A 26,590-nucleotide genomic window follows, 5' to 3' on the forward strand; every position below is an offset into this window, starting at 1 on the left:
AACTTTACAATGCAACAAAAACAGACGAGGAAAGACAAAGGCAAACAGGAATTCTTACCTGAAGTATAGTGGCATAGACGCAGCAGGACTGGACTACTACGTGCAAGGGACCAGTGAAGGAACTCGGTCCAGATCATACAAGCGCCCTGCCAGAAGCAGCAGGATGGAGTGCTCGCCAAAACTAATCAACAGGAGAGCTTTCCAGGGACTGTACATCCCATGGGTACCACGGTTTGGGAGAAGGGGTCTGGAAGGGGATCAGGCCCACAAGCTGGCATACTCACGCCCCCTATTCTCCACGCAGGAGCATTCTGAGCAGCATCACCAATTACCACCAGTCACCACAATAGCGCAGAGGACAAAGTCAGACCCAAGCAACCTCAACCCCGGGAGGACTGCAACCGCGCCCCAATGCCTCCACAGAGACCAGGTGAGCGTAACAAGTGCAAGTCTGTCTGTACCGCAAGAATTGTCCAAATGGCAGGTTATCCCTTAAAGCTCATGGATGGTAGCTCGAGTTTTTCAGAAGGGAATTGCGATCAGTTTCCTTCTTATAAACTTTGAAGGTTAGGTGTCCATCTTGGGCTGTGATTAGTAGGTCCAGAAAATGGTTCTCTTCCCTATTTGCATCAATGCTGAATTTTAGATGTGGATTGCAATTGTTTAGCCACTCATGGATTCTAGCCAATTGCACCGGTGTGCTTTCAAAAATCAGCAGCACGTCATCTATGTACCTATGCCACATGCAGATCTTTGTGAGGTACGGGTTGGTTTGTGCGTGGATATGCTCTACTTCAAATTGTTCCACATATAGGTTGGCTAAGTGGGTGCGAAAGTTGCACCCATTGCTGTTCCCAAAATCTGTTGGTAGAAGGTATCTTCACACAGAAAGTAATTGTGGGTCAAGGCGATTTCAGCTAGTTGGGTGATAAAGGTGGCATGTCCATTTGCCAGTCTAGTGTCATTGTCCAAATGTCGTCGTACCATTTCCACTGTTTCTGGTTGTGGAATGCTGGTATATAATGCCTCCACGTCCATCGCTACAAGCCACTGTGTTTCCGTATTGAATGGTAATGTCATGAGGAGGTTGAGGATGGCAGTAGCATCTTTAACATAAGATTTCATTTTCGGTACTTTGTCTCGTAGGAAGAAGTCCACGTATTGGGACAAGGACTCCAAAATCGGATTTATACCAGAGACAAAATTCCGTCAGCAGGCAAAGCAGACTTGGCTCAACAATTTTACTGATTTACAAATACTGGAACTGTATACATTGTAGATGCAGGGACAGCACTTCCTCTTCCTTTCCTATTAAATCTAGGGATAGTGACACCCTATAGCGATAGGGTGTACTTCTGCCTAGGGAAAGTTGTAGCATACACATTGAATGAAAATAAGTAAACCAGTACCGCTGGCATTTAATTTTGATCCTGTAAGTGTTCTTATGTGATATAGCCTATGTTGTACCTAACACTTAAGGCCATCCTTTTTCTTTAATCAGGTTCCCTAATTGTTGTTGTGTTCATCTCTCTTGATACCATGCCTGTCCCACACCGTTTGTACTTGTAAATGTATAGTATGGACTGAAATTAATGTATTGACATACAATATGTGGATACAACAAACATTCATTTTTCAAGGAAAGGTTTACTGATAGAGATATCAGTATAACGCACAGTGTGTCCACAGTCCCCAATACATGGCATTGCAGATGAAAAAGATGAAAAAAAATCATCAACAAATTAATCTGTAGGTGTCTCAGATTCCACAGTATGCATATATTACTGATGAAATTCAATTGATTAATTTATCCGCATTAGGTCTTGAGTCCCCATTGCACATGTTGCTAGTCAGATATGCCAGAACAGACACCATTTGAACCCATAGGGTACACATGCATTTACCTGCCATAGGTACGGAAAATAGAGACAGCAATATGCAATAGGAACTACCACAGAATTATCCAATGAACTTAGAATAAACATATGGATATACTGTCATGCTGAATAGCAGTGTTCACAAGAGCTACAGACAACACTCAACATTTCCTGACAACACATACTGTACATACCATAGTCATGGAATCTTCATGTATAGACAGAACATTCAGAATGAACAGTGAAAAACAAACATTTAAAAAATAGGCCATCAGAAGAAAGAAGTACCACTTTTATGAAGAGTTAAGGCTAGAAAAAGATGCAAAAATTGGTATTGTCAAAATAAAGGCAACAAACACTAACTCTTAATGTAAGAAATGCCAATGTTAAGGTACCAACAGTCCAAATGAACTAACTCAGTAAAGCAAATAAAGTGCAGCACACTAAAAAATGTAACCTTAACTCATACTGCACTACTACTTCACAACACTTACTTTAAATATGAGATACCCATAGTTAAAGTGCATATTTTTGTGAAGTACTTTTGTTTCACTTGGGTTAATCTACCACTGATGAATCAGGACTGTGACTCGCTTCTCCATGAACTCAACACCACCCTCACAAATAACATTAACCTCCATGCCCCAGTGAACCCACACACCATCAAGCCTAAATCATCCACACTCTGGTACACTCAAGAACTCAATGTCCACAAATGAACTATAAGGAAACAAGAAAAGACTTGGCAAAAATCCTGTAGCGCATCCAACCTGCTCAAGAAAATCTGTGCCACATGCAGACAACTGATCACCACTGCCAAGGCCAACTACTACAAAAAACACCATAGCCATAGCCAACAATGAAAGCAGAGCCCTCTTCAAAGTCATTGGCCCTCATTCCGAGATTGGAGGTAGCCATGGCGCTATTTGCACCATGGCTGCCTCCAATACCGGGTCCGGCACCGGTTTGGTTGAATGGGGACTAACCAGGACATTCCGACCTGTGCAGACCAAGTAAGTCCCCATTCAACCAACCATTCCCCATTCCCATTGAGCCCCTATAGGGCTCAATGGGAATGGGGAAGGCGCTAATAACAGGCCCACGAATAGCAGGCCTGTTATTGGCGCCCTGGTCCCTTAGCGGGACCCGTAAAGGATGTGTGGTCAGACCACACGTCCTTTACGGTTCCCGCTAAGGGACCTCGGAATTGGGTGGTAAGGGATTACCGGCACCGTTCTCCTTACCAGTGCCCGGTATCCCTTACCGCCCAACTCATAATGACCCCCATCATCATTCATCAGCACTCTGCCCGACCCACCTGTACCACACTCCATCGACAAATCCACTGCCATTAACTCTTTCATCAATACGATCAGCATGATCTGCCAACACACAGACACCAATGCTACAACTGACAGCACACTACACATGATCCCATCACGCAAAACCACAACTATATGGACAACTTTCAAGATACTCTGTATGGAAAACCTCACTGCCACCATAGCATTCCTCAAGGTCACATCATGCGCAGAAGACATCCGCCCTGCCTCCATATTCAGCACTCTTCCTACTGAAGCACTCCTCTCTTACCTCACTATCATCACCAGCTCCCTAACTCAAGACACCTTCTCCTCAAGTCTTGACAAATAATTCTGCTTCTCAAGAAACCAACACTGAAACCTCACTTCCTAAGCAAATACTGCCCCATCACCCATCTTCCCTTCCTAGGCAAGATCCCTGAGAAAGCAGTAGCCATGCAACTCCTCCAACACATTGAAGTGAACAACCTCCATCAGTCCTACCATCCTACCAGTCTGGATTCAGACCCAGATACAGCACAGAAACAACTACAATCAAGATGATTGATGAGGCCATTAAAATCCTTGATGATGATCATCCTTGCCTTCTGATTCTCCTTGAAACTCAGCAGCATTTGACACAGTAGACCACCAGATAGTCACCGACAATCTACATTGACGTATGGGGTTCGGTAAGATCATCCTCAGCTGTTTCAAATCATATCTTGCTAATCGCCACCAGTTCATACAGATGGATTCCTCCAGATCAACAACTCTGGCCATCACCTCTGGAGTCCCGCAAGAATCCATCTTCTCCCGTGAGAACTTCAATCTTTACATGAACCATTTGGAACCCTTGTCGATCCACACAAAATCCACATCGACCAATACAGAGATTGACACGCTGCCCTACCTCAAGGTATCCACCTTTGAAGACATCCACAGTCTGTAGGCTTGCCTCTCATTGATCCATTCATGGATGTCCAATGTTTACCTGAAGCTCAACCCCTCCAAGACTGAATTCCTATGCCTGGTAAACAACACAGAACACACTGACATGCAGACCTGGCTCTCTGCTGTGCACCTTGAGGGCTTCACACCCCAGCTGGCCATCTTCACCAAATCCCTTGGGTTCAACAGCGACAGGTACCTCCCCTTCAAACAGCATATAGCAGGGGAAACACAAACAGCTTTAACAACTTTCTCCGCTGCAGAAAATCAAGCCCTTCATCCCAGAAAACAACTTCAGCTTTGCTGTCCAAGACTTGGTCCTCTCCCACCTGGATGGTGGCAATACCCTTCCGGTGACTACCCTGGCACCCCTGAGATGTGTCCTGCATGCTGCAGCATGACTCATCAAAGGACTCCTCAAATTCAACCACATCCCCCTGCCCCTCATTGAACTGTGTTGGATCCCTTTGAAAGCGTGCTTTATCTTCAAAACCTGTTGCATCATCTATAAGGACGTGGCTCTGAATTCCCCAAGCTATCTCACTGAGAAACCTAGCATCTCTGGAGCACTACGATCCACCAGAAGTAAGGTCATGTACAGACTTAAACTCAACCAGTGCAATTTTGAAAGTACCAGAAGACAGGCCTTCTCTGTCTATGGGGAAAGACTCTGGAACCTCCTCCCTGTCAACATTAGACTCAACCCCCTCAATTCGGCAGTATAGGAAGGAGCTCAAGCCCTCCTCTTTTAGAAATGCCTCCTCCCTAACACCTATGCCCAAACACCCTACACTCCCCATCTTCTCCATTGTTTCCTCCCCTTGTTGCTTGTAGACAACTTGATGACACATTTCTCACCTCTCCCCTCTGCTGTTGGCAGCTCCCCAATGCCTTGTTTCTTTTCTTCCCCCACCATGTTCTCCCTCCCATGTTCAGAAAGTACTCCATTGCTTCTTGAAGCTAGGTCCAGGCTCTATAAATACCCTAACAATAATAAAGAAATGAGTAAGTGTGTGTATGTTTTCTCACATACCAAGTAATCAACAAAGACCTGTCACTCCTGGCCTCCAACCCCCTCCAGATGTCTCAACTTAACCTCTTTCTGATGTCTCAATCCCATTTGGTACTGATTCCTCAAAACACCAGCCTCCCCATGTTTCCGACCTGTTGTGAGTGAATAAAAGGGCAGAGCCCCTTTAAGGATAAGATACAAAACAGTGGGAGGGAGCGGGAAGAATGAGGAAGTGGAGGGGCAAAAAGGGGAGAAAGGCAGTGTGTAGGAGGAAGAATAAAGAGAAGGCTGGAATGGAGACTGGCTCCTGTGTGATTACTTAATGTTCGTAGCACGGTCCACAGGGGGCCAACAACTGGCGACGAGGCCGTCGGTGATGTTCTCAACCAACCACGTGTGTTTCCTCCTTCTGATATCTATGACCAAACACCTTTGGATCCCACCAGCCAAACTCCACTTGCCCTTTCTCCTCTCCTTCTATCCAACCTATTCATCACTCCCCTGTTCTGCCAATCTAATTTCTTGACCTCCAGCATGCTCCGAACTCTTGCTGCCAGCTCCTACTCCAAATATCCATAATCCGTAGCTGGGAATCTGAACTTATATAGCCCTGTGGCCTCTGCCCCGGGTTAGGTTTCCTGTCAGGATTTGCAACTGTGTGGATGTGAATGAGTGAGGGGCTGTATGTTGTTGTACCTAATTGATTCATCTGTGTTTATCGTGCATGTTTGGTGCTTGACCAAGCCTTTAAAAGTTTGAAACACCATTTTAGATTCTACTTTCACTAATGGTGGAGGCTTTTTTTATGGCCAATCATGGTCACTCAGGGTATTGAGTTTGTTTACTAGTGCCCAGAAGAATGTGCTCAAGCTCCATGGGAGAGTCGACTAATGGTGATCAAAATGAAAGCATTTCTGAAGGTGGCAGCATTTCTTTGTGTGAGCTCTCTGTGCTCGAAATGCGGGAAACAAACACAGCATCTGTTTCTGTTGTGCTTGCTGTACAATTATTATGTGAAAGCATGATGTGCTTGTTGTTGGGGGCCCGCCTCCGGTCTCCGGGGAGGGCCACCGATGGTGTCGGCATCACCCGACCTGTACCAGCAACTACAGAGCAGGGAGCACCCTGCTCGCCCTGGATCACTGGAGCAGACCGCGTGGGCTGGGGGCATCCAGCTCACAGCAGCCCCGGCTCTGGGGGCACCCAGGCCGGGGTTGCCCAATCTGCCACGCTCAACAGGGGCACCGTCCTCGTGCCAGGCCCCATCCTTGGGCCCACAGCACGCAATGTTGCACCAGCATGGTGCCGATAAGAATGACACCCGAGTCACAGTTGGATCGACTGACGAGCCGGAAACGGCTCATTCTCTTTATTAACTTGGTCACATGGTTGCCATCATGTGACCATACACAGATCGTTGGGCAGTCTCAGCTGTTGGGTGGCCCCTGCACCACTTCTGTGCTGCGGCTGACGCAGCTCGTGAATGGGGCTGCCTCAGCTGTTCGGCGGCCACTTCAGGGTGAGCTCCTCTTGATACCGGGCACACACGGACGGCTGGCTGTTTCTCCCCTTATTTGTTTTAGGCCCGTCGCGGTGCACATTACCTTAGTTGAATCTTTTTTTTTTCACCACCGCGGGCCTGGTTTATGTAGGCCACGCCCACCTCCTTTGTTCATTTTGGGCCACACGGGCCTCCTGTTGCCTCCTGCAGCAGTTTTATTTCTTTTTCTCTGCGGGCCTAGGTGGTAGTGGGCCCGCCGTCTCTTTGGGGCCCACCTCAGCTGTTTGGCAGCCCCTACACCTCTTCAGTGCCGTGGCCAATGCTGCTATTCATCAGGCCGCCTCAGCTGTTCGGCTGCCCCTTTTTCACCCCTTCTCCATCATCCGCTCCTCAGAGCGAGCACATCGTCCAGGAGTGTGGGCCTCATTGTGGTGCGGGCACATCCCCTCGTCCGCTTCCATGCGGCTGACACTACACTCCTTCTTGTGGGCACCAGGTGGCCCGTGTCAATAGAACATGGGGCCCTGGGCCACCCACAGCCTCCATGCACAGATGGGCCTCCAGCAACCGGCATGACACTGCGGGTCCATACGCCAGACGGCCCTTGTCACCATTGTTGGGGGGCCGCCGCCGGTCTCCCGGGTGGGCTACTGATGGTGTCGGGGCCACCCGACCTGTACCAGGTAGGCTGCGATCATGCAGCAACTACGGAGTATGGAGCACCCTGTTCGCCCCGGATCACCGGAGCAGACCACGTGGTCTGGGGGCACCCAGCTCTCAGCAGCCCCGGCTCTGGGGGCACCCAGGCCGGGGTTGCCCAATCCGCCACGCTCACATGGCCACAGCATCCCCAGGGGATGGTGTTGCCCAGCAGGGGCACCGTCCTCATGCTGGGCCCTGTCCTTGGGCCCACAGCACGCGGGGTTGCACCAGCATGGTTCCAATAAGGCCGACAACGGAGTCACAGTTGGATTGCCTGACGAGCCGGAAACGGCTCGTTCTCTTTATTAACTTGGTCACATGGTTCCTACCATGTGACGGTACACATATCCTTGGGCAGTACCATGTGCCCCAGGAGGGGTGACTTGCAACACTTGTGACGCTTGATCGGCTTTGCAGCGTGCGTGGCATAAGAAAATCGAATGTGCCTCTGATGACTGAGAGGACTTGCTGAGCTAGTGCCCCTAGTAAATTTCATGTGCCTCTTATCTGAGCAGACTCATGGTGCTAGTGCTGTATGAAAATGTGGTGTGCCAGTGCCTCTGACGTCCGAGTGTCTGTTCTCTAACGTTGGGTGCAAATTCTATTGCTACATGGCTTTCTTCGCTTGCAGGGTTCAGTTCTCTTAAAGCGACAATGTTTACAAATTTTAAGTGCTCCTCTTTGGGAATGGAGAGCTTTATATTACTGATTCCGCACTGTTTCCGATCTCGAGATGAAAGAAATCTCTCCCTTTAAGGGGCAGTGCTGCTAAATGGCCTCATATGACAGTAATCTGCCTTAGGATGGTGACTAAATGTGGGTGACCGGGGTATGCTCCCCAAACGACCCCAGGTCCATCATCTACTAGCTCAGAGATAGTCTTGGCCCCCCTGGTCACCTCTTCAACTGTCCAGAGAGTTAGGCAGCGGACTTCATCCTGGGCCACTTATGGCTGCAGTCGAGGCAGCTATTGTTGTTTATTGGCCTTGAAGTGTGCTGGTCCGCTGCTCTGTGGACTGAGAGTTCAAATATAGTCTGACATTTTGCAATCAAGAGGCCCTGTGATGGCAGTTCACTGATTCTGCCATGGCTCCACTGTATGCGCATACATGCTGATATTGTTCTCTGGGTGTCTGCTAGTGTTTGTTTGCAGTTTTCTCTGCTGCAAGGAATAGGTTAGGGTCACAGTGCAGATTGTAATCCACACTTGCTTCCCTTCTCTCTCTCTCTCCAATACCTGGTGCTGTGAATGTGAACTCTAGTCATGGATCACCGGCACCTAAGTCAGTATACACTGTCTAAGTCTGTCTTACTCCTAAATTTTAGGGTTTGATTAGTGGCCCTAATAACAAGATTGGGGCTGGAAGAGACACTGGACATTCCCAAAATACAGCCTGTAGTGTTTGTTTCACTTAGCAGGAGGCCTTGGCAGCCCCCAGGTCCCCTCTCATCTCACTTTACAGCCTCACAAATGAGACTCCATCACGGTGTTTCCGAGGGTGTATGTGTGTGGGGGGGTTGTTGGTGGGTGTGGGGCTGTGTGTACATATTCATTTCAAGTGCATTCTTTCTGTGTATGTAGTTTAGTAGTGCATTATCTGTGCTTACGTAATGTTCACGTTGTGTACTTGTTTAATATGTATGTGTTTTGTAGGGTGTGTGTTGGAAGTTGATGTTTATGTCTGGGAAGGGTGGGGTGTAGTATTTCTATTTGGTGTTTGTGGGCTGTGTGTCTAGGGTGGTTTGTATGTATGGTGTTTGTGGGGTGTGTGGGATGGTATTTATGCCTGGTGTTTGTGGGATGATGTGGGTGGTCTTTTTGGGGTATGTTTAGGCTGGTGTATATGTCTGGGCTGTGTAGGAGTTGTGTTTATGTGGATGTGGCCATGTCATGCCACTGGAATTTACACTATGCAATGCTACCTTTTGCATGGTTTTCTTACTCGCTACCAGGTCTGAAAGAGAAGAGGGTCGCTTAAGTTAGGGGGGAGAGAGGGAAAATGCAACACAGCTGCATGTTCTGAATGTGTTTTCTATTCTTACTTCCATTCAGAGAGAATTGGATGTTCATGTACTTACTTGTATTAAAAATGTGTGTGTGTCTCTGCGTGTTTGTGTGTGTGTGTGTGTGTGTGTGAGAACATTCAAACACACATTCCTTTACACTTTGGGCCTACTGTGCATGTAAAAATTATAGTTATATTTATTGGATTTAAAAAAGGCGAAAATCTCATGTCTGGTTTTATATTTTTTTGTTGTGGAGCACGCATCAGTTCAAGTTAAAGCTCATGTATATGGCGTAAATCGCAAAAATCATTGTATTATAACATATTTATTGCAAAGAGATTTCGACTAGCAACATGTATATAAGCAAACATTGCAGAGATCAGAGAAACCCTGCAAGTTAATTTCTACGGGAGTTGTTCTCCACACTATAAGCAAAATATTTTCATCCCTGTTGCTGAAAGAATTAAATGCACTCTTCAACATTTTGAACATTTTGACCAAATTCTAGGTTGGTTTAAAAGAAATGTAGGTACAATTTTAAATGGCACCATCATGTCCACATATGGACTATGATAAAGAAAGGTGGGTTAGTTACAGTCTACATAGCCACAATGGCTATGTCAAGTGGGTTTGACTGGATCAATCGTGCTAAACTTTGGCAGAAATTGGTGATTTGGGGAAATCCTGCACCTTTGGTTAATATGTTACACTTGTTATACCAAAATACTTATGCAATGATAAGGCTTATTAAAGATGGTTTGTTAGCTAGACCAATACAGACCTTTGTTGGGCATAGGCAGGGCTGTATTCTCACTCTGCTCCTTTTTAATTTGTATATTTCAGATATCAACAAGTTGTAAGACTCAGTAAATGCCTTCCCAGTTAAACTGGGGGCTTTAAAATTGAAGTGGCTGTCATTTGCAGATGATGTGCTTTTCTTTGATTTGACTCCTATTGGTTTACAAAGAAAATGAACTTTGTTTTATAATTACTCAATAGATAATGATGTATTAGTACATGGAGTCAAATCAAAGGACATTATTTATACAAATAAGAGGAAACAGAAAATAATGACCTGGACAGTGGGTGATTCAGAACTGGAAAGGGTACAGTCTGCAAGATATTTGGGTTTCACTATTTGCAATAATGTCTCGATGGTGATTATTAGGGAGCGGTTGAGAGCAACAATGCAGCTTCCGGTGGCTAAGTTAAAAAGGGCTTATTTTGGTTTGATGAAGTATTCTCTGATACTCTTATTAAGACTGTATTTGGCTAAAATTGTGCAAGCCGTAACTTATGGTTTGTAGATTATATTACCTGATTTTGGTGATTTTTTGTAACTCTTTAAAGGGCACTTTGTATTAGGTTTGTTCCTTTCAACCCCAAATTATATGTCATTAGGCACGAGTTAGGATTGATTTCTCTTGAAGTGATAGTTCTGTGGAAGAAAGTAGGTGTTTATGCAAAAATTGTTGATTCCCCCCTACCAAATCACTTTTTGTGGATTTAAATGTAACTTTAAGAGGAAATCTGTTTATTCTCTCAACACCTTTGGAAATGAAATGTGTAGGCTTTTAAGTATGATAGACTCAGATAAGGAGGAGTTGATTACCAACCCAAACAAAACAAAAATTAAATTGTATGACTCTGATTGGAGAGCGACAATTAATTAGCTAGGTCAATACTCTATATACTGAATATTCTAAAATTATTAGAAAAAGTGACACCCTGTCAGAATATATCTACAGATTCCCCTGTAATAAAGTTTGTAATGTGTATATTGGGTTCAAATTGAACCTACTTCCAACCTTTGAATGTGAAGGTCGTAGATTAGGTCTAAGTAGAGAAGCAAGGACCTGTAGACTGTAAGACTCAAGATACCTTTGAAACTCTCAAACACTTGGTTTTATATTGTGGGGAAACTGGGAATATTAGAAAATTGCATTTAAAAACATATATGCCTGGCTTTAGAGCTGCCAGAAGCACAGAAACTGCTCTTCTGAACATCCATGAAGATCTGCTCTCTAACCTTGACTCCAACATTCCCTCTGTCCTCATCCTTTTTTTATCTCTCTTCTGCCTTCGACACAGTCAACCATACCATCCTGTTCAACCGTCTCTGTCATAACCTGGGTATTACTGATCAGGCTATGGCATGGCTGACCTCTTTCCTCAATGATGACACTCCCAGGTCCTTCCTATCATCTATCTCCCTCTCTACCTCTGAGGTTACCCAGGGGTCAAACCTCTCGCCCTGGCTTTTCAATCAATACCTGGCGACTTTTGCCCTATGCATTGCCATTTTCTGCTCAAATTTCCAGTGCTATGCTGATAACCCTCAACTCATTTTCAGGCTGCCCTCGGCCACCTTCTCTCATCTCTGATTGGATAACTGCCATTCAAGATTGGTGTGCCTCCAACAATCTTTGTCTGAATACCAGCAAGACGGAGATCTTCCTCATTGGCACACCCTTACCGATCTTTCCCCTCACTCTCTGGTTGGCCTCCCTTGGCCCTCCTCCTACTCCCACCTGTGAGGCTAAGAATCTCGGGGTCATCTTTGACTCCACACTTTCCTTCTCCGCTCACATCTCCAATTTCTCTAAAAAGTCAAACTTCCAACTTTACCGCCTCAGAGGTACTCTTCCTTTTCTTCCCCCAGAAGCTCACTGTCTCTCAAGCTCTGGTTCTCTCTAGGTTGGCCTATTGTGACAGCCTCTTTCTAAATCTACCCGTCTCTACTCTCTGCCCTCTGCAACTAATCCAGAACAGGACTGCGAGACTTGTCCTTGGCCACAAGCCCTGGGATCGTATCTGTCCAGCCCTGCAATCTCTCCATTGGCTCACAGTGGATGCAAGGATTAAACTCAAAACCCTCTGCATTATCCACAAGGCTTTCTGGGGCCTAGGTCCAAAATACCTTCAGCTATCCCTCTGCAAATACCTCTCTTCTCAAGCTCTTCGCTCCTCTACCTTTAACTCCCTCAGGGTCAGTCATTTTTCAAAAAAACGTGCTGGGGTAGATCTTTGTCCTTGGCTGGGGCCTCCCTCTGGAACAGCCTCCTGGCCACTCTTAAACTTGATGAGAACCATCTCCGGTTCCGGAAGCTCCTTAAAACCTTCCTCCTTGCTTCTGCTTTCTCCCCCCTCTCCCCTGCTGATCTGTTCTCTCTTGGCACCGTGCACCTGGCTTACCCTCTGTCTTCCGGGCCCAGGTGCCTGCTCACCCTGCCACCCTCCCGCACTGCCTCCTGGCCACTCCCTGCACTGGGGTCTGTATCTGTACCCATAGAGACCCCCCACCGTTTTCTTCCTGCACTTATCAGGCATACCCTGTCTGCTTCCTTCACTCAGCACTTGCCCTCGCTGGCTTCACTACCATGATTTGTTGTCTTTGTTATTTATTCATTAATATTTATTCTGTTTTCCTCCTTTGCTCTGCACTTTCCACTACCCCCCTCCCATGCACTTTCCTTTCTCCCTCTCCCATACACTTGCGCATTCTCGTCACTGGGTCTAGTAAGATCATTGTTTTTGTTCTCCCCTGTGCCCCTCTCTTGCTTGGTCGTGCTCTGAAACACTTGTGTATGAGCGCAATATAAATAAAATATCAATATCAATGTGTATTACAATTTTCAACATGCAGGTTTGTCAGTTAAACAAGATTTTCAGGAGGTTGAAGTTCCCAATAAGAAAGATTGGGGCATCAGTAGGAAGGGAGCCAAGTAGGCCATTGAGGTCATGGAAGGAGTTGAGAGGACCAGGAGGATAGTGATAGAATGGGATAGTTAGCTGACAGTAGTTGACACAGAGTTTAGGGATTTTCACTGTTGATCGTTACTCTGATCACTCCACCTCCACCTCAATAAAACAGTGTAAAGGGAAGTAAGTGGGGCAGTACCATCAGGGGAAATTGAGTTTTCAATTATTCCCATGAGTGCAAGTTGGTTGTTGTGGGAGTCAAAATGGTCCATGAGAAGGGATGCTTTTGCAGAGATTGAACATTCAATGTGTTAGAGTGATGGTGGGTGCTGTGGGGGCTAGAATTGCTGTATTAAAGGTAGAGAGAGAGAAAGGAGCAGATGATGAGGATGTGAATGTGCATTAAGGGGTCAGAGAGAGATGTGGACATAGTTGTGCTTCATAGTCACTAGTGACCAAAAGCAGTGATGGTGGCCATTATTGACCTAGTTCAGAAACAGGTGTTGAGGAAGACCATATAGCAGGTAGTGTGGGCAGGGTGAGCTAGAAAAATCTAACTGGCTTTTGCCTTTGCCAGTTGTCATCTACCTGGCCACCAGCATTTCTGAAAAACATGTTGTGGTAATATTTGGGGATGGCCAGGTCTAAGGTGGGAGGCATTGAGTGAGAACCCATGGATGGATGGTAGCAGCTGAACACGAGGTGTCTTAGTTGTGCAAACTGTAGGAGTTCCTTCTAGGTGGTTTGGGAGGGACATTTGGTCATCTAAGTGCTAGGGCCAATCTCCCATAGTGCCCTGATTCTAGGAAGTGGACAGTTTTGACATGTTTGCCAAAATTGTGTTTCTGATGTCTACAGAAAACAGTTTTTTTGCACATGGTTTTTGGCATGCATGGCAACACCCTGCTAAGGTCACTCAATTTAGAATGTTTATTTGGATTGAGCCAGCCCAGTGCCAGATTTGATGTACTTGCATGGACGATTTCCAAAGTTACGAAGGAAAAGTTTTTCACATTGTCAAATGTACAGTGTCATCTCACCTTAACTATAGTATTGCTACGTTGGCAATAGAATATGTGCATATAGTATGCAAAGTTGTTAAAGATACTATGATTAAGTAGGGTATCCTTAAGAACTGTTACCTTCTAGACATAGCTACCTTCTTTGCGATTGATTCATTACACTAGGTACAGCCTCATACAAATGCAAATTCAACCCGCTTACGAGCTGAGTCATCACTAACTATAAACTGAGCCCCAAAATGCTGATTAAATGAATTTCTTATTCAAAGTTATAGAAATGAGTTTGAATCATTGGCACTTATACTTTTAAAAGGTTTGAATCTGAATAAAGTATTAACAGCACAAGAACATAAAACTACATTTAATTAAAATAAAAACTTAATAAATATGGGAAAAATTAAGAAGCTAAAACTATTAGTTCACTCTTTCAAATCATTTTGAGTTTCAGCTGCAAATGGTTAAAATCATTAGCGCAAATTCAAACCCGTATTGTTTAAATTGTTTCGAATATGATCAGAGCTTGTTCACTCATCCCTAACTCGCGCCTACTTACCTTAATATTGGCATTTCCTACTTCATTTTCTCTGATAGCAGGAATTTCTACTTCCTCATCAGCCAATGTATATAGACTGATGACATTACAATCTCCATCTGTTCCCACAAACCCTATCTATGCTCATGGTACTATGTAACACATATGACAGGGGATGGCCCCTCAGTGCCCAAGGCTAAATCCTTCCATGGCACAAAACCTGTGCTTGCTTTCTTCCCCTTCACACAAAACACTTCACTCTCCCATCTTTCTGTCTCCACTTCTGCATCTCCCATTTACTGAAATCATCTTTGATAGGATAAGGGGTTATTCTAACTTCCTCAACCTTGCTACAATCACTGTGCAGTATCATATGCTCTCTATGTATTAACACTTTGCAACCTATATTTCCACAAGAGAGGGCATATATTGCATAAGTATTTAACGTTCTGGACTTCTACAAATGTCTCTTCTTCAGACTTGTCGATTACTTCTTCCAACCTCTTCTTCTAATGGCGGGATTATAATACTATCAGTTACGTTGCATCATAAATTGCTCATCATTTGGAACGCACTATCCCAATCTCAGAGTGGTTAATTTGCTTTAGCGGTAAGCATTGATGGGTGATGAACAGGTTTAAGATTTTATTCCTCTGGAATCTTTGAATTTCTACAAAGCAAACAAGGAAACACATGATGTTAAAATGGTCTCAATCAGGGGGGCGCTGTTGCGCACGAGTCAAGATGGCGGCTCTCGTGTGAGCTCCGGCTAGACCCAGGGCCGCAAAGCCAGAAAAGACAACTTGCAGGCTCCGGTTACCCGTGATTTTTGCAGAGAACGGGTGACAGTATCTTCAGATACCCCACACGAAATGTAAGACTGATCGGTGCTGGGATTCCAGAGATAGAGGCCCGGATGATCTCCGGGCGGCCCGGAGATCGGCAAACGGCAGGAAGAGAGAGGAGCCCCGCCCCGGCGTGGCACCATCGGGTCGCTCCTGCCGTTCACTCAGCGAGAGGAAGCCGCGGCTACCCCAAATATCGTGCATCGCCCACTTGCCCACCTGCCGCCTTCTTCGCATGGGAACCTGAGCAGCCCAGACGGGTGAAGGCCTGCCCTTTGGTCGGACCGCACTTGCAGAGGTAGGCCCCCCTCGCCTCGACCAGCACGCCGCCTAGCTATCCTCGAGGGGGCCTCCCCGCACCGCCTATGCGGGCCACCATCTCCCAGGGACTGCTGACCGTAGGCGCAACGAAACTAGCACTCCATTCGTCCATATATGACATTGAGAAACGATTGCCCCCTCTAATAAAGCCGCGACGGCAGATATAGCGCAGAGCGAATCGTGGTGGAACCGACACGGCCTTCCCACTGAGCGCCTGGATGACCCGCATCTCCCATTTCAGGGACGATGCCCAAAAACTTTGGCCCGAAGAAAGGCAGAGGAACCATCGACAAATTCACGACCGCGATGCAGAGAGAAGCGGAGCCTGTGACGGACCAGGAAACGTCGGTGCAGGAGAACCAGGCGGCTCCGGCTACGACGATGGACCCCCAGGCCGTTTTTCAGGCGATGCAACAGGGCTTCGCTGCACTCACAGACAAATTAGATGGGATCACGGCAAGTGTCGCCAACATTAAGTCACAACTTGACAAGACAACCACGCGCATGACGGAGGCGGAATCCAGGATATCTGGCACTGAGGAGGCTTTAGAGGCCCTGAAAACCACGGTATCCACAATGGCTATCGAACTTGGAACGGTGAAGTCCAAATGTGCAGATTTGGAGGCGAGATCTAGGAGAAATAACATCCGCATTATTGGCGTTCCAGAAGGTGCCATGAAAGGGTCAATGGAGAAGGCAGTGAAAGATCTCCTCCGCATACTATTGGGTGATCCCGGATGGTCACCGATGTTCATATTCGAGAGGGCGCACAGATCACTGGCCCCGAAACCCGGGGCTTATCCCAGGCCCATCATAGCGCGCATGTTAAACTACAGGGACAGAGACCTGATCCTTAAAACCGCCAGGGAAAAATAGGAGCTCAAATGGGAAGCAAATGTTATCCGCATCTTTCCGGACTTTACCCTGGCGGTCCAACAGGAAAGGAAGCTTTTTACAGGAGTCAAGAAAATGCTATGCGAACATCAAGTTCAATATGCAATGCTCTACCCCGCCAGGCTCAAAATCCAGCATCAAAATAAATCCTACTTTTTCACATTTCCCGAAGAAGCGGCGGCCTTTATAGAAACGCATATCCCACCGAACACGGGGCAATCTTAAAGTGTGGGCGATTTGAACAAGACTGAGACCTAAATATTCTCATTCCGTCCTCGAAGTGAAAAGGGAACAACAACGCCTCAAGCCTCCACCCTGGAGGCACGCATCTGGGACACTAAAGTAGTATGTACATCTCTATCGGATATGGAAACACCATCCCGGAAATCAGTAGGATGTGCAAGAGCAACGTGCGTAAACCGGACACGACACCTATAAGTGAAGCTGGCTTGGGCTCTGGAGACGCCGCAGTCCCCCCTGTAGCAGGTGCTTGAAATGTTGTTGGCTGGGGAGGGATGGATATCTAATGGCACAGTTGAAGTTTGGGGAACTGTGAGGGTGGGGGGAGGGACTTACACAGGAGTTGCGGGGTTTAGTTATACAAGAAAAAGCACACAGATTTCAGACATGTCGTCATTCCATCCCACAATGGCCGATTATAAGAGGCCACATGGCTTTGTACACCCCACAGACAATGGCTAGCTTGGGCAAAGACAACATCAATATGCTTAGCTGGAATGTAAGGGGCCTGGGATCTAGGATTAAGAGGAGAACGATACTGGCCTACCTCAATAGACACGCGGCCAAGGTGATCTTCCTACAGGAGACGCATTCTGGTCTGCGACAAAGAGGACAATTGATGCCTAACTGGGGCTCGCATCAGTATTTCACGACATACTTCAGCCGGGCTAGAGGGGTAGCAATTCTGATTCACAAAACACTGCCCTTTGAATGTATAGATGTTGAGTGTGATCCGGGGGGGAGATATGTCATGCTTCATGGCAACCTATGTGATAAAGAATTTGTCTTTCTGAACGTGTATGGTCCGAACATCGACCAACCAGACTTTTATGCCTCAGTGTTTGAAAAATTGGCAAGATACCCGACAGCCCGGGTGATTTGTGGCGGGGACTTTAACACAATATTGGATGTACATCTTGATCGCACATCTACGCAAGCTAGAACACTGACTAAAGCCGCGCAAGCAATACACCTACATATGGCTGATCTACAACTAAAAGATGCCTGGAGAACATTTAACCCGATCGGTAGGGAATACACCTATTACTCCACAGTCCATGACATGCACTCCAGGATAGACTTATGGCTCATAGATGTGGACAGCATGGCATGGGTCACAGACTCCCATATACACCCGAGAACGGATTCGGACCACTCACCGATACAGCTAACACTAAGAATCCCTGGTCGGGTCATCTCCAGACCACCTTGGAGATTCAAGCCGGCAGCCCTGAAAGATCTGGTCTATAACACCTCGATGAAACAATATATACAGGACTACTTCGATAACAACGAACACTCTGTCTCTACCCAGTCTATACTATGGCAGGCGTTCAAAGTCTGCATCAGAGGTCACTCGATATCCGTAGAGGGGGGAATCCTTAAAGACTTTAGGAATAGGTTACGTAGGCTAGAATCCCAAATAGCGTCCCTGCAATCACAATATGCATCCGCTCCGTCACCCCTAATCAACTCTGAGCTAAAGACCAAACTAGACGAATACACCGAGACTGCGGAACAGGAGGTCAGATACTTTGATCGACCAGCTGCAGCCCTTAGATATGGGGAAGGGGAACGCCCGGGGAAATTATTAGCTAGAACGGTACGCATAGAGAATGGCCCCACTACCATACCATGCATACAGATGCCTGATGGCACGGTAACCACCGACCAGAACAAAATGAAGGAGACCTTCTATGCCTATCAAAAAGACCTATTCTCCCCGCAAAGCACTGCAACAGATGACGAGATTGAGAACTACCTGGCCCAGATTCCCACAACCCTGTTAGCGGACACCACCAGGGAAACACTTGAGCTACCCATCACCGAACCCGAAATACTCGATGCAATAAAAGCTCTCCCCAACGGGAAAGCACCGGGTTCAGACGGGCTAAGCGCTGAGTTCTATTAAGAGTTCAGTAGTGAGCTGGCTCCCAGGCTCCACGCTGTGTGGATGGAGGCTCTGGACACAGGGGAACTCCCCGAGACCACCAGGGAAGCTATTATTACTCTCCTGCTGAAATCGGGGAAGCCCCCTGGGGATTGTGGATCATACCAACCGTTATCCCTAATAAACACCATTGCCAAAATCCTGGCCAAAATAATAGCATCTAGGCTTACACCACTGATGCCGTACATGATACATGATGATCAGGCGGGGTTTATATTGAGCCGATCTACGGCAACAAATATAAGGAGATGCCACCAAATCATTGCCACGATTCCCCCAGAAACCCAAGGTATAGCTGCCTCCTTGGATATGAGGAAAGCATTTGACACTGTCTCATGGCCGTTCCTGTTCAAGGTGTTGTGGAATTATGGATTCGGCCCAAACTTCATAAGGTGGATCCGAATACTTTACATGCGACCATACGCTAAAATCAGAATTAATGGATCTTTTACAGATATACTTGAACTACTGGGGGGTACTAGGCAGGGCTGCCCACTCTCCCCACTACTCTTCGCCCTGGTTATTGAACCCCTAGCAGACATACCCATATTCCGTTTTAGCACATTCGGGATATGGCTAGAGGGTAAGCCACATATTATAACGCTTTATGCGGATGATATCTTATTATACCTGAAGAACCCAGACCGCACACTGGGCAGGGTGCTGGCTGCAGTGAAAGAGTTCGGTGAATATTCGGGTCTTCGCCTAAATCCCAATAAGTCGGAGATATTCCCACTCACGGATGCCACCATGCAGCCCCAGAGTCTCCACGGCCTTATGTGGAGTCCATTACACATTGTTTATTTAGGTGCGACAGTCGCCAGATCCGCTCAACTCTCCCGAACACTAAACTACACCTCACTGGCAGACGCACTTTGCACCAAAATAAAGCGCTGGAATGCCCTTCCAATATCAATGATGGGTAGGATAGCATTAATTAAAATGATCATTCTGCCTAAGCTTTTCTACCTGTGCAGTACAGTACCGGTGTGGCCGGGTCGCACACCATTTTCCAAAATTAATAGTGCATGTATGGCGTTTGTGTGGGGAGGTCATTCGAGGCTGAGCTGGAGGGTGCTAACAGATACGTATCCCAGAGGCGGCCTAAGAGCTCCCGACGTGGAGTTGTATTACCTAGCAGCACAGGCACATTACGCTTCCGACTGGGCTACATGCTTCCTCAACTCTGCCCCTCCACCCCCTCCCGCGAGGGAACAGGAAGCGATACTGGCCCTAAAGGAAATCACTGGGCCCACACCTAAACGATACAACACTATGCATCCATCCAATGTCACGATCACTGCATGGGCCAAAATAAAGGATATGTTTGCAGGCGGAAAACTATACCACCCAAGCATGCCAATATGGGGCGACCCCCACACACCCTTCCCCTTGGACGGTGCGGTGGAAATACATTGGACCGCCAAGGGAATCACACAATGGGGACAGATGTTTCGGGACAAACAATTTGTGGAGTGGGATGAGATTAAGGACATGGTAGGAAACACAAACACACACAGACAGCAATTCCAAAAGATTGCAACAGCCACACAACGGATCTACCCATCATTCCCAAATGAACCCGAAATAAACATGGGCCTCGGTTACATATTCACGGGGGGACTCCGAAGGTTACGGCCTCCACTCTCTACAAAACTATAATGCAAACACGTCCGAAAACACCCCACACCGCAAAGGCCGCATGGGAGCGTGATCTGGACCAGCCGATAGAAGAACAGGATTGGTCCCAGATATGTGCACTGACTAAGCTGGTGACCTGCAACTCGAGATTCAAATTGATACACTGTAAAATTGTCCATAGAACCCACTACACACCAGCGAAACTCAAGCGACTGCCCAAGATGCAACTCTGAAAATGCCAATATACCAATATACACCATATGCTGTGGGACTGTGTAGAACTAAGTCAAAACTGGGCCAGGGTCTGTGGAGCTCTGGATAAGATGGCGGACCAACCGGTTGAATGGACACCACAGTTGTGTATATTGGGGGCGATTGGGAAAATGAACGCAACTTGGCGAAAACTTCTCAATTTGAGTCTGCTGTTGGCAAAAAGGGTCATCCTGATGAGGTGGAAAACGCTCGCCCGCCAACAGTAGAGGACTGGAACAGAGACATGCTGTGGGCTAATGACACCGAAGAACTGTATATAGATTCAGTAATGACTCCCTCTAGACCCAGGAATATATGGACACGGTACAAACAGTATCTAGCAGAGCAACCAACCCCTGAGAATGTTAATGTAATGTGAAATTGGCCAATATATGTATTATGATCACGGTAATTGAATGTCGCAAATGTAACTGCATAATCTGTGTGCAAAGTTAAATAAAGTTGTAAAAAAAAATGGTCTCAATCAAAAGCCTCAACCTTCACAATGTTCACTTTTGAAAGAAGATCAACAGGTGCCTTAATTCCCCAACTACCTTGTCTTCCCAAAACTCTTCCTCTAGTTTTGCAGTTTCTGTTATTGTGTTTTGGGACAGTCAATTGTAGCTTTCAGATAAGATATTTTTACTCAGAGATGCTCCTTGTCAATCGAAGTAAATGATGGTATGTAAATGTTGTAAATATTGATTATTGGTACTCAGGAGGAAACAGAACTGCCCATTAGAAGTCAGCTTTGTCATCCGTGCTGGGGGCCACAGTAACATGAGTGAGAACAGTGAACGATGAGTCATAGGGTAAGTCATGTCTTTTAGAGCACATACCTGTGTAGCATAGGAATCCAACTTCTTGAATTTGTTAAGATCGAATTTCATAGATTTCAAACTTGATCCATCCCACGGATAACCTAGAAAAAAACACATATAGATCATACACTATTGGAATAGATTATAAAGGGACAATAGAACTTGATTGATTGTATTTCACAGACGTAAACGAGTTCAGTGAACTTAAGTCTCTCCTAATTAAAGGTCAAAGGTGTAATCTGTAGGTGAAAGATTCTCAACAAAGCTGTCTCCGTTTTTCATCTAGTTTTTATTGTTTTTGCTTAATTTCCACAAGATCAAAATATATCGGTGACAATACTCAGTTATCTCAAATGGATTACAAGCTACTCATCGTAGAGTGGATGCTATACACTTACATGTATAAAGTGCAAGCAGGTACAGTAGGATAATAAGTACCCCAATGTTAAACCGTGTTTTCAATTCATGTAAGCATTATGTTCACACTCAGGCTACAGACACCATTACAGCTGACACAATACTCTCTACTTTTCTCCCACCACACAACCTATTGTAATAACACCCCTGCAATTTACATGGTGAATGCACATCTTTGGTAGAGAGTGGGTTGTATGTAAACAAAGGTATTAATTATATGTCTGCATCCCATCCTGGTCCTCAATACCATAGGGATACTTATCCTCACACAGGGGACAGTGAAAAAGAAAGACAGGGCACATGCATTACCCCACTCTTCTCCTGTCACAGCCCACGGTATGCCCCTTCTGGATCACCCCCCAGTCATTTTAAGTTCTTTAATGGAAACAGACTTTTGTAATGCATGTGGGCCTCTTGCTTTTGTCCTTCCATTATTTTTAAGTAGCTCAGTTTTCAGATTTTTTTCTTGTCACCAGCTCCCAAAGTGTAAGCATTTATTGTCACTAGCACTTGCCTCTGTTGAACCACCATACACTTTGCTGAAAGTGTCTATGTATCGTGTGTACCATGCCTTCCTATTGCTCTCTCAGCTCCTAAGTGCTGGGAACATATCTTAAAAGTATTCCACTATAGAAACACATGGACTTTACGAAATACATGAAAACTACTGATCAGGGGAGTTTTGCATCCGTTACCCTCCTTGGGAACTGCACCTGGCAACTCAATTATCTTAAATTTCTACCAAATGATTCTGTAACGACTAAAGAACGTTCCGTCAGGGGACAACCCTGCGTCTTTCTATAACGTGGCGAACACTGGTGCTAGGAGGATTGCAAACTGTTGTAGGTCTAACATATTTCACTATTAAGTGAAGTCCCACCGATGAAGCTCATATGCCATTTAATGTCTGGTGTTTGCCTTCATGACTACAGAGGTCTTAAAGTAGGCTTCTGTGCCAGGAATCCAATAGAACCTCAATAAGGACTATGCCTGATTGGCTCAGAAGCCCTAGGATTCTATGAAACCCCAGTGATTCAGAAAAGCTGGTGCTCTGCTCGCGCTGCCACTGCTGTCCTTCCATCCACATTTCTGTCACATGTAGCATGCCCACTAGGAAGGAGGTTTTCTATCTATATATGTAGCTTTAACTTTGGCCACAAACCTTCTGGGCCAAACATTCAATGTCCACCAATGAGAGTCACAATGTGGAATCAGACCTGGCTAAGGGTCTGCTTTGACCATTAGAAAGAAATTAGTCTCCCAAGGTAATTATTAATTCATCTTTGAAGGAGATGGCCTCTAACAACATTTACTCAAAGAGAGGATATTACATTATGTCTTGTGAAACCTCTTCAACAGCAAGGGAGAGCTGATTTCCGACCAAAGTGATTTTCTCCATACGTACGTTTGAGAGAAAAACAGGTCTGTGAGTACTCACTGTCAATATGTCCCTACTTTCTCAAACTCTAGGATCTCCGAATCGGTTGGTCCCATATCAGGCCAGACTCAAAACTAGTACATGTAGGCACATTGATAACAATAGCAGCCTCTGTCTACTTTGCTACATTTAAAGCCTCAACCCTAAACTGAGGAATAGTTATTTGCCCAATTCCACAAGTTATTTACCTCATCCACTATGAAGTCTGGCTTTGTGAGTGAGAATCCTATTCGAGCCCGCAAAGGAACCAGCATCTTATGAGGTCTTTCTTCAGAAACCTCTTTTGGTTCCTGCACCATCTGATTCCTCCCCCATCATGGATAAGAATGATGCAGGGATTGATTTCCCAGCATCAGCCTAGGCCTTCAATGAACCCCATGGTGCTTTGCTACTATCCTGCTTGGATTTGGCACCTTTCTTTGCCCCATCCTTTCATTACACACATATTCGTAGGCAGTAGCCAAGATGCAGGAGAATCGTCCATTGATGTAAGGGAATGTATGCCTCCTTCAGTTCCTTTCAGCTTTAAAAGCTTACTGTGTCATCCCACTTTAAAAGTAAAGCTATTGCTGCCGCTCCAGGTTGATATTAAACTCCTCTATCATATCCTCGAACATGAGGACAATATATGGAATGAGGAGACTGTGAGAAATGTTGCAGATGCATCTCTCTTTATTACTTCCTTCTCCTGAATCCTTGTAACTTCTACTCCTTCTCTTGTACTGCCTGCCTCTTCCTGCCATTTCACTCCACCTCTTTCATGAGAGCCAATGGCAGGAGGGAGCAGTGACATGCACACAGAAGGGAATGTGTTAACCCTTCAGGAGAAAAAAAAAGACATTGGCGCCGGGTTTCAAACCGCAATATAGACATACAGACAACTAAAACAAAAGTTTCTACATTTCTTCTATTAAATGAATAGGTGTTTTTATCACTCTTCTTGGCCTGGCTCCAGCAGAAAACTTGCTCAAGTTGTCCACCTCATCAGGCTTATTTCCATCACAGTTAAGCTCATCCTCAGTGTCACTTTCAACTTCACAACCATTATACCTTTTGTACTTCGCATACATGAGTGTCAATAGAGACAAATCAAATATGGAGTCAGTCATTCTTCTTTAATTGCTGCCTCTGGACTCGCACAATGGGGATCATTACGAGGTTGGAGGTCAAAACAGTTTTTACCGGCATGGAGCAAATACCGTGTCCGTGTAGGAAAGGGGCCGCTAACAGTGGGCTATTACGAGTAAGCGGGCACGAGCGTAGCGGCATGCCGGTATCGCCAGTACCGGCATGCCACAAAAGTCCCAAAAATGCCCCTTAGCTGCATCATGGAAAGCGCATACAGCACTACCACTGCCGTCCACCCCTAAATAACGTGGCCGGCACCAATGGATACGGTATTAGCGGGCACCGCTATTGACGGCGATCGCTATTAGCGGTGGCCGCTAATAGAGGTGCCCGCTAATAAACTGAACTGGAAGTAGCGTCATCGCGCCAGAACGGGAAAGGGCACGGCGGCCATCTTGAAAAACACAATCCTTTGCCATCCTCACTACACAGGACCTGGAGCCTCATTGCGACAGCAGAAATACATCATCCCCACCAACATCATGCTAAAGCCAGTTAAAAAAGGCGCAGCCCGACAGCGTCAAGTGCGCTTCACGGAGGACAAGCTCACAATGCTCGCTGAGACACTGGCAAAAAATGCTGAGGTTCTCTTTGCCAACAACCTCAAGAGAGAAGCTCAGATCCCAAAAAAAGAGATCTGGCAACTTGTTGCCCAAAAAGTGAGTGTAGTCGGGAACACCCCCCGCACAGTTAAAGACGTGCGCAAGAGATGGGACGACCAGCGCCTCAGAGTCCGAAACATAATGTCGGCCAACCGGAGTCAGGGCCTGGCTACTGGTGGTGGCCCTAGATCCCATATCAAACTAAGCCTATGGGAGGAAATCTGCGCTAGCGCCATTGGCATTGAGGCGATTGAAGGTGTGGAGGAGATGGAACATGGCGCCACATCATCGGCAGATGGAGGTAAGTGCCCTAAGAAAACACTGTAATGCATTGTATGATGATAGTCCACCAATTTGACAGTGCCATGAGGCAATGCTTGGGCCAATACAGACACATGGACACATCCCTGCCTAGATGCCGTCCTCATCACTGACACATCCACATGCATGCCAATGCCATACCTGACACACACCCCATAAACATGGAAACAGCATAAGTCACACTGCACGCAGTCCACAACAGAAATGCATGTCACACAGCATACCCCACCTCAAACATGTGTGACCGTGACGGATGCCTGCTTTCTCCACCCATATAGCAAGCAACCTGATTGTGAAAACTCCAATACCTATTCCGCTCTAATGTGTAACAGCAATAATACCAATGTATGAATGATGCTTGTAGAACCATCACTGATGCCGTCCCTCTCTCTATTCCCCACAGGCTCAGATCCTGACAGTGAGGCCTGGGACTCAGCGGCACAGGCAACAACTCCCCGGAAGAGGGCCAGCGGCAGGGAGGAAGGCAACAGGCCTTCAACATCAAAAGGGCCAGGCAAGCCTTGACTGGCACAGAAGGGGAAGGCACCAGAGGATGCCACGACACTGTTGCGGCTAAGGGCCACTACTACAGCTACAGTCCCCACAACATCTGTGTCGCCTGCACAGGAGACAGTGGCCGATGGGGCCGTCTCAGCTGCGAACAGCTCTGTTGGGGAGGCGGCAGCCATGGCACCCCAGATTGACGAGGATGCGCAGAGCCAAGGCCAGGTGTGTGTGCCTGTGGAGGATGACACATCAGACATACCTGCCACACCCAGTCCCCCACCATCACCCAAGGTCACACCATTGTACTCCACCTATGACAGCACACAGGAGCAGTCTGGAGGGGAGCCAGGTCAAGGGAGCATGAGCCCCACAGAGGAAACACACGAATTTGCAAATTTGACACATGCAGCATCCACCTCCACTGGTGTCGGGATGGGGTGCAGCAAATGGAACATACTGTGCAGTGCCAGGAGAAGCTGACACCCTAATCAGGCAGTTTGTTTCCCGACAGTGCCCAGGCAAGGCAGGAGGGGGGGGACAACACTGTGTCCCTGAGACAGGCAATTGAGGCCAGTACCACGCGTATCTGTGAGGAGGTGTCTGCT

The 26,590-nt window shown here is 46.5% G+C and overlaps 1 protein-coding gene across 1 annotated transcript in view; it reads right to left on the reverse strand.

Annotated features, from left to right (window-relative positions):
• Positions 1 to 26,590, reverse strand: part of LOC138491513 (kyphoscoliosis peptidase-like) — a 929,435-nt gene that overhangs the window by 519,919 nt on the left and 382,926 nt on the right. Inside the window, exon 2 of the mRNA XM_069618050.1 lies at positions 21,591 to 21,673. Within this exon, the coding sequence (XP_069474151.1) occupies positions 21,591 to 21,673 (83 nt within the window). The remainder of the gene's footprint in view (positions 1 to 21,590; positions 21,674 to 26,590) is intronic.

This window comes from Ambystoma mexicanum, chromosome 10 (genome assembly GCF_040938575.1).
Source record: "Ambystoma mexicanum isolate Mex_15411 chromosome 10, UKY_AmexF1_1, whole genome shotgun sequence".
Lineage (NCBI taxonomy): Eukaryota > Metazoa > Chordata > Amphibia > Caudata > Ambystomatidae > Ambystoma > Ambystoma mexicanum.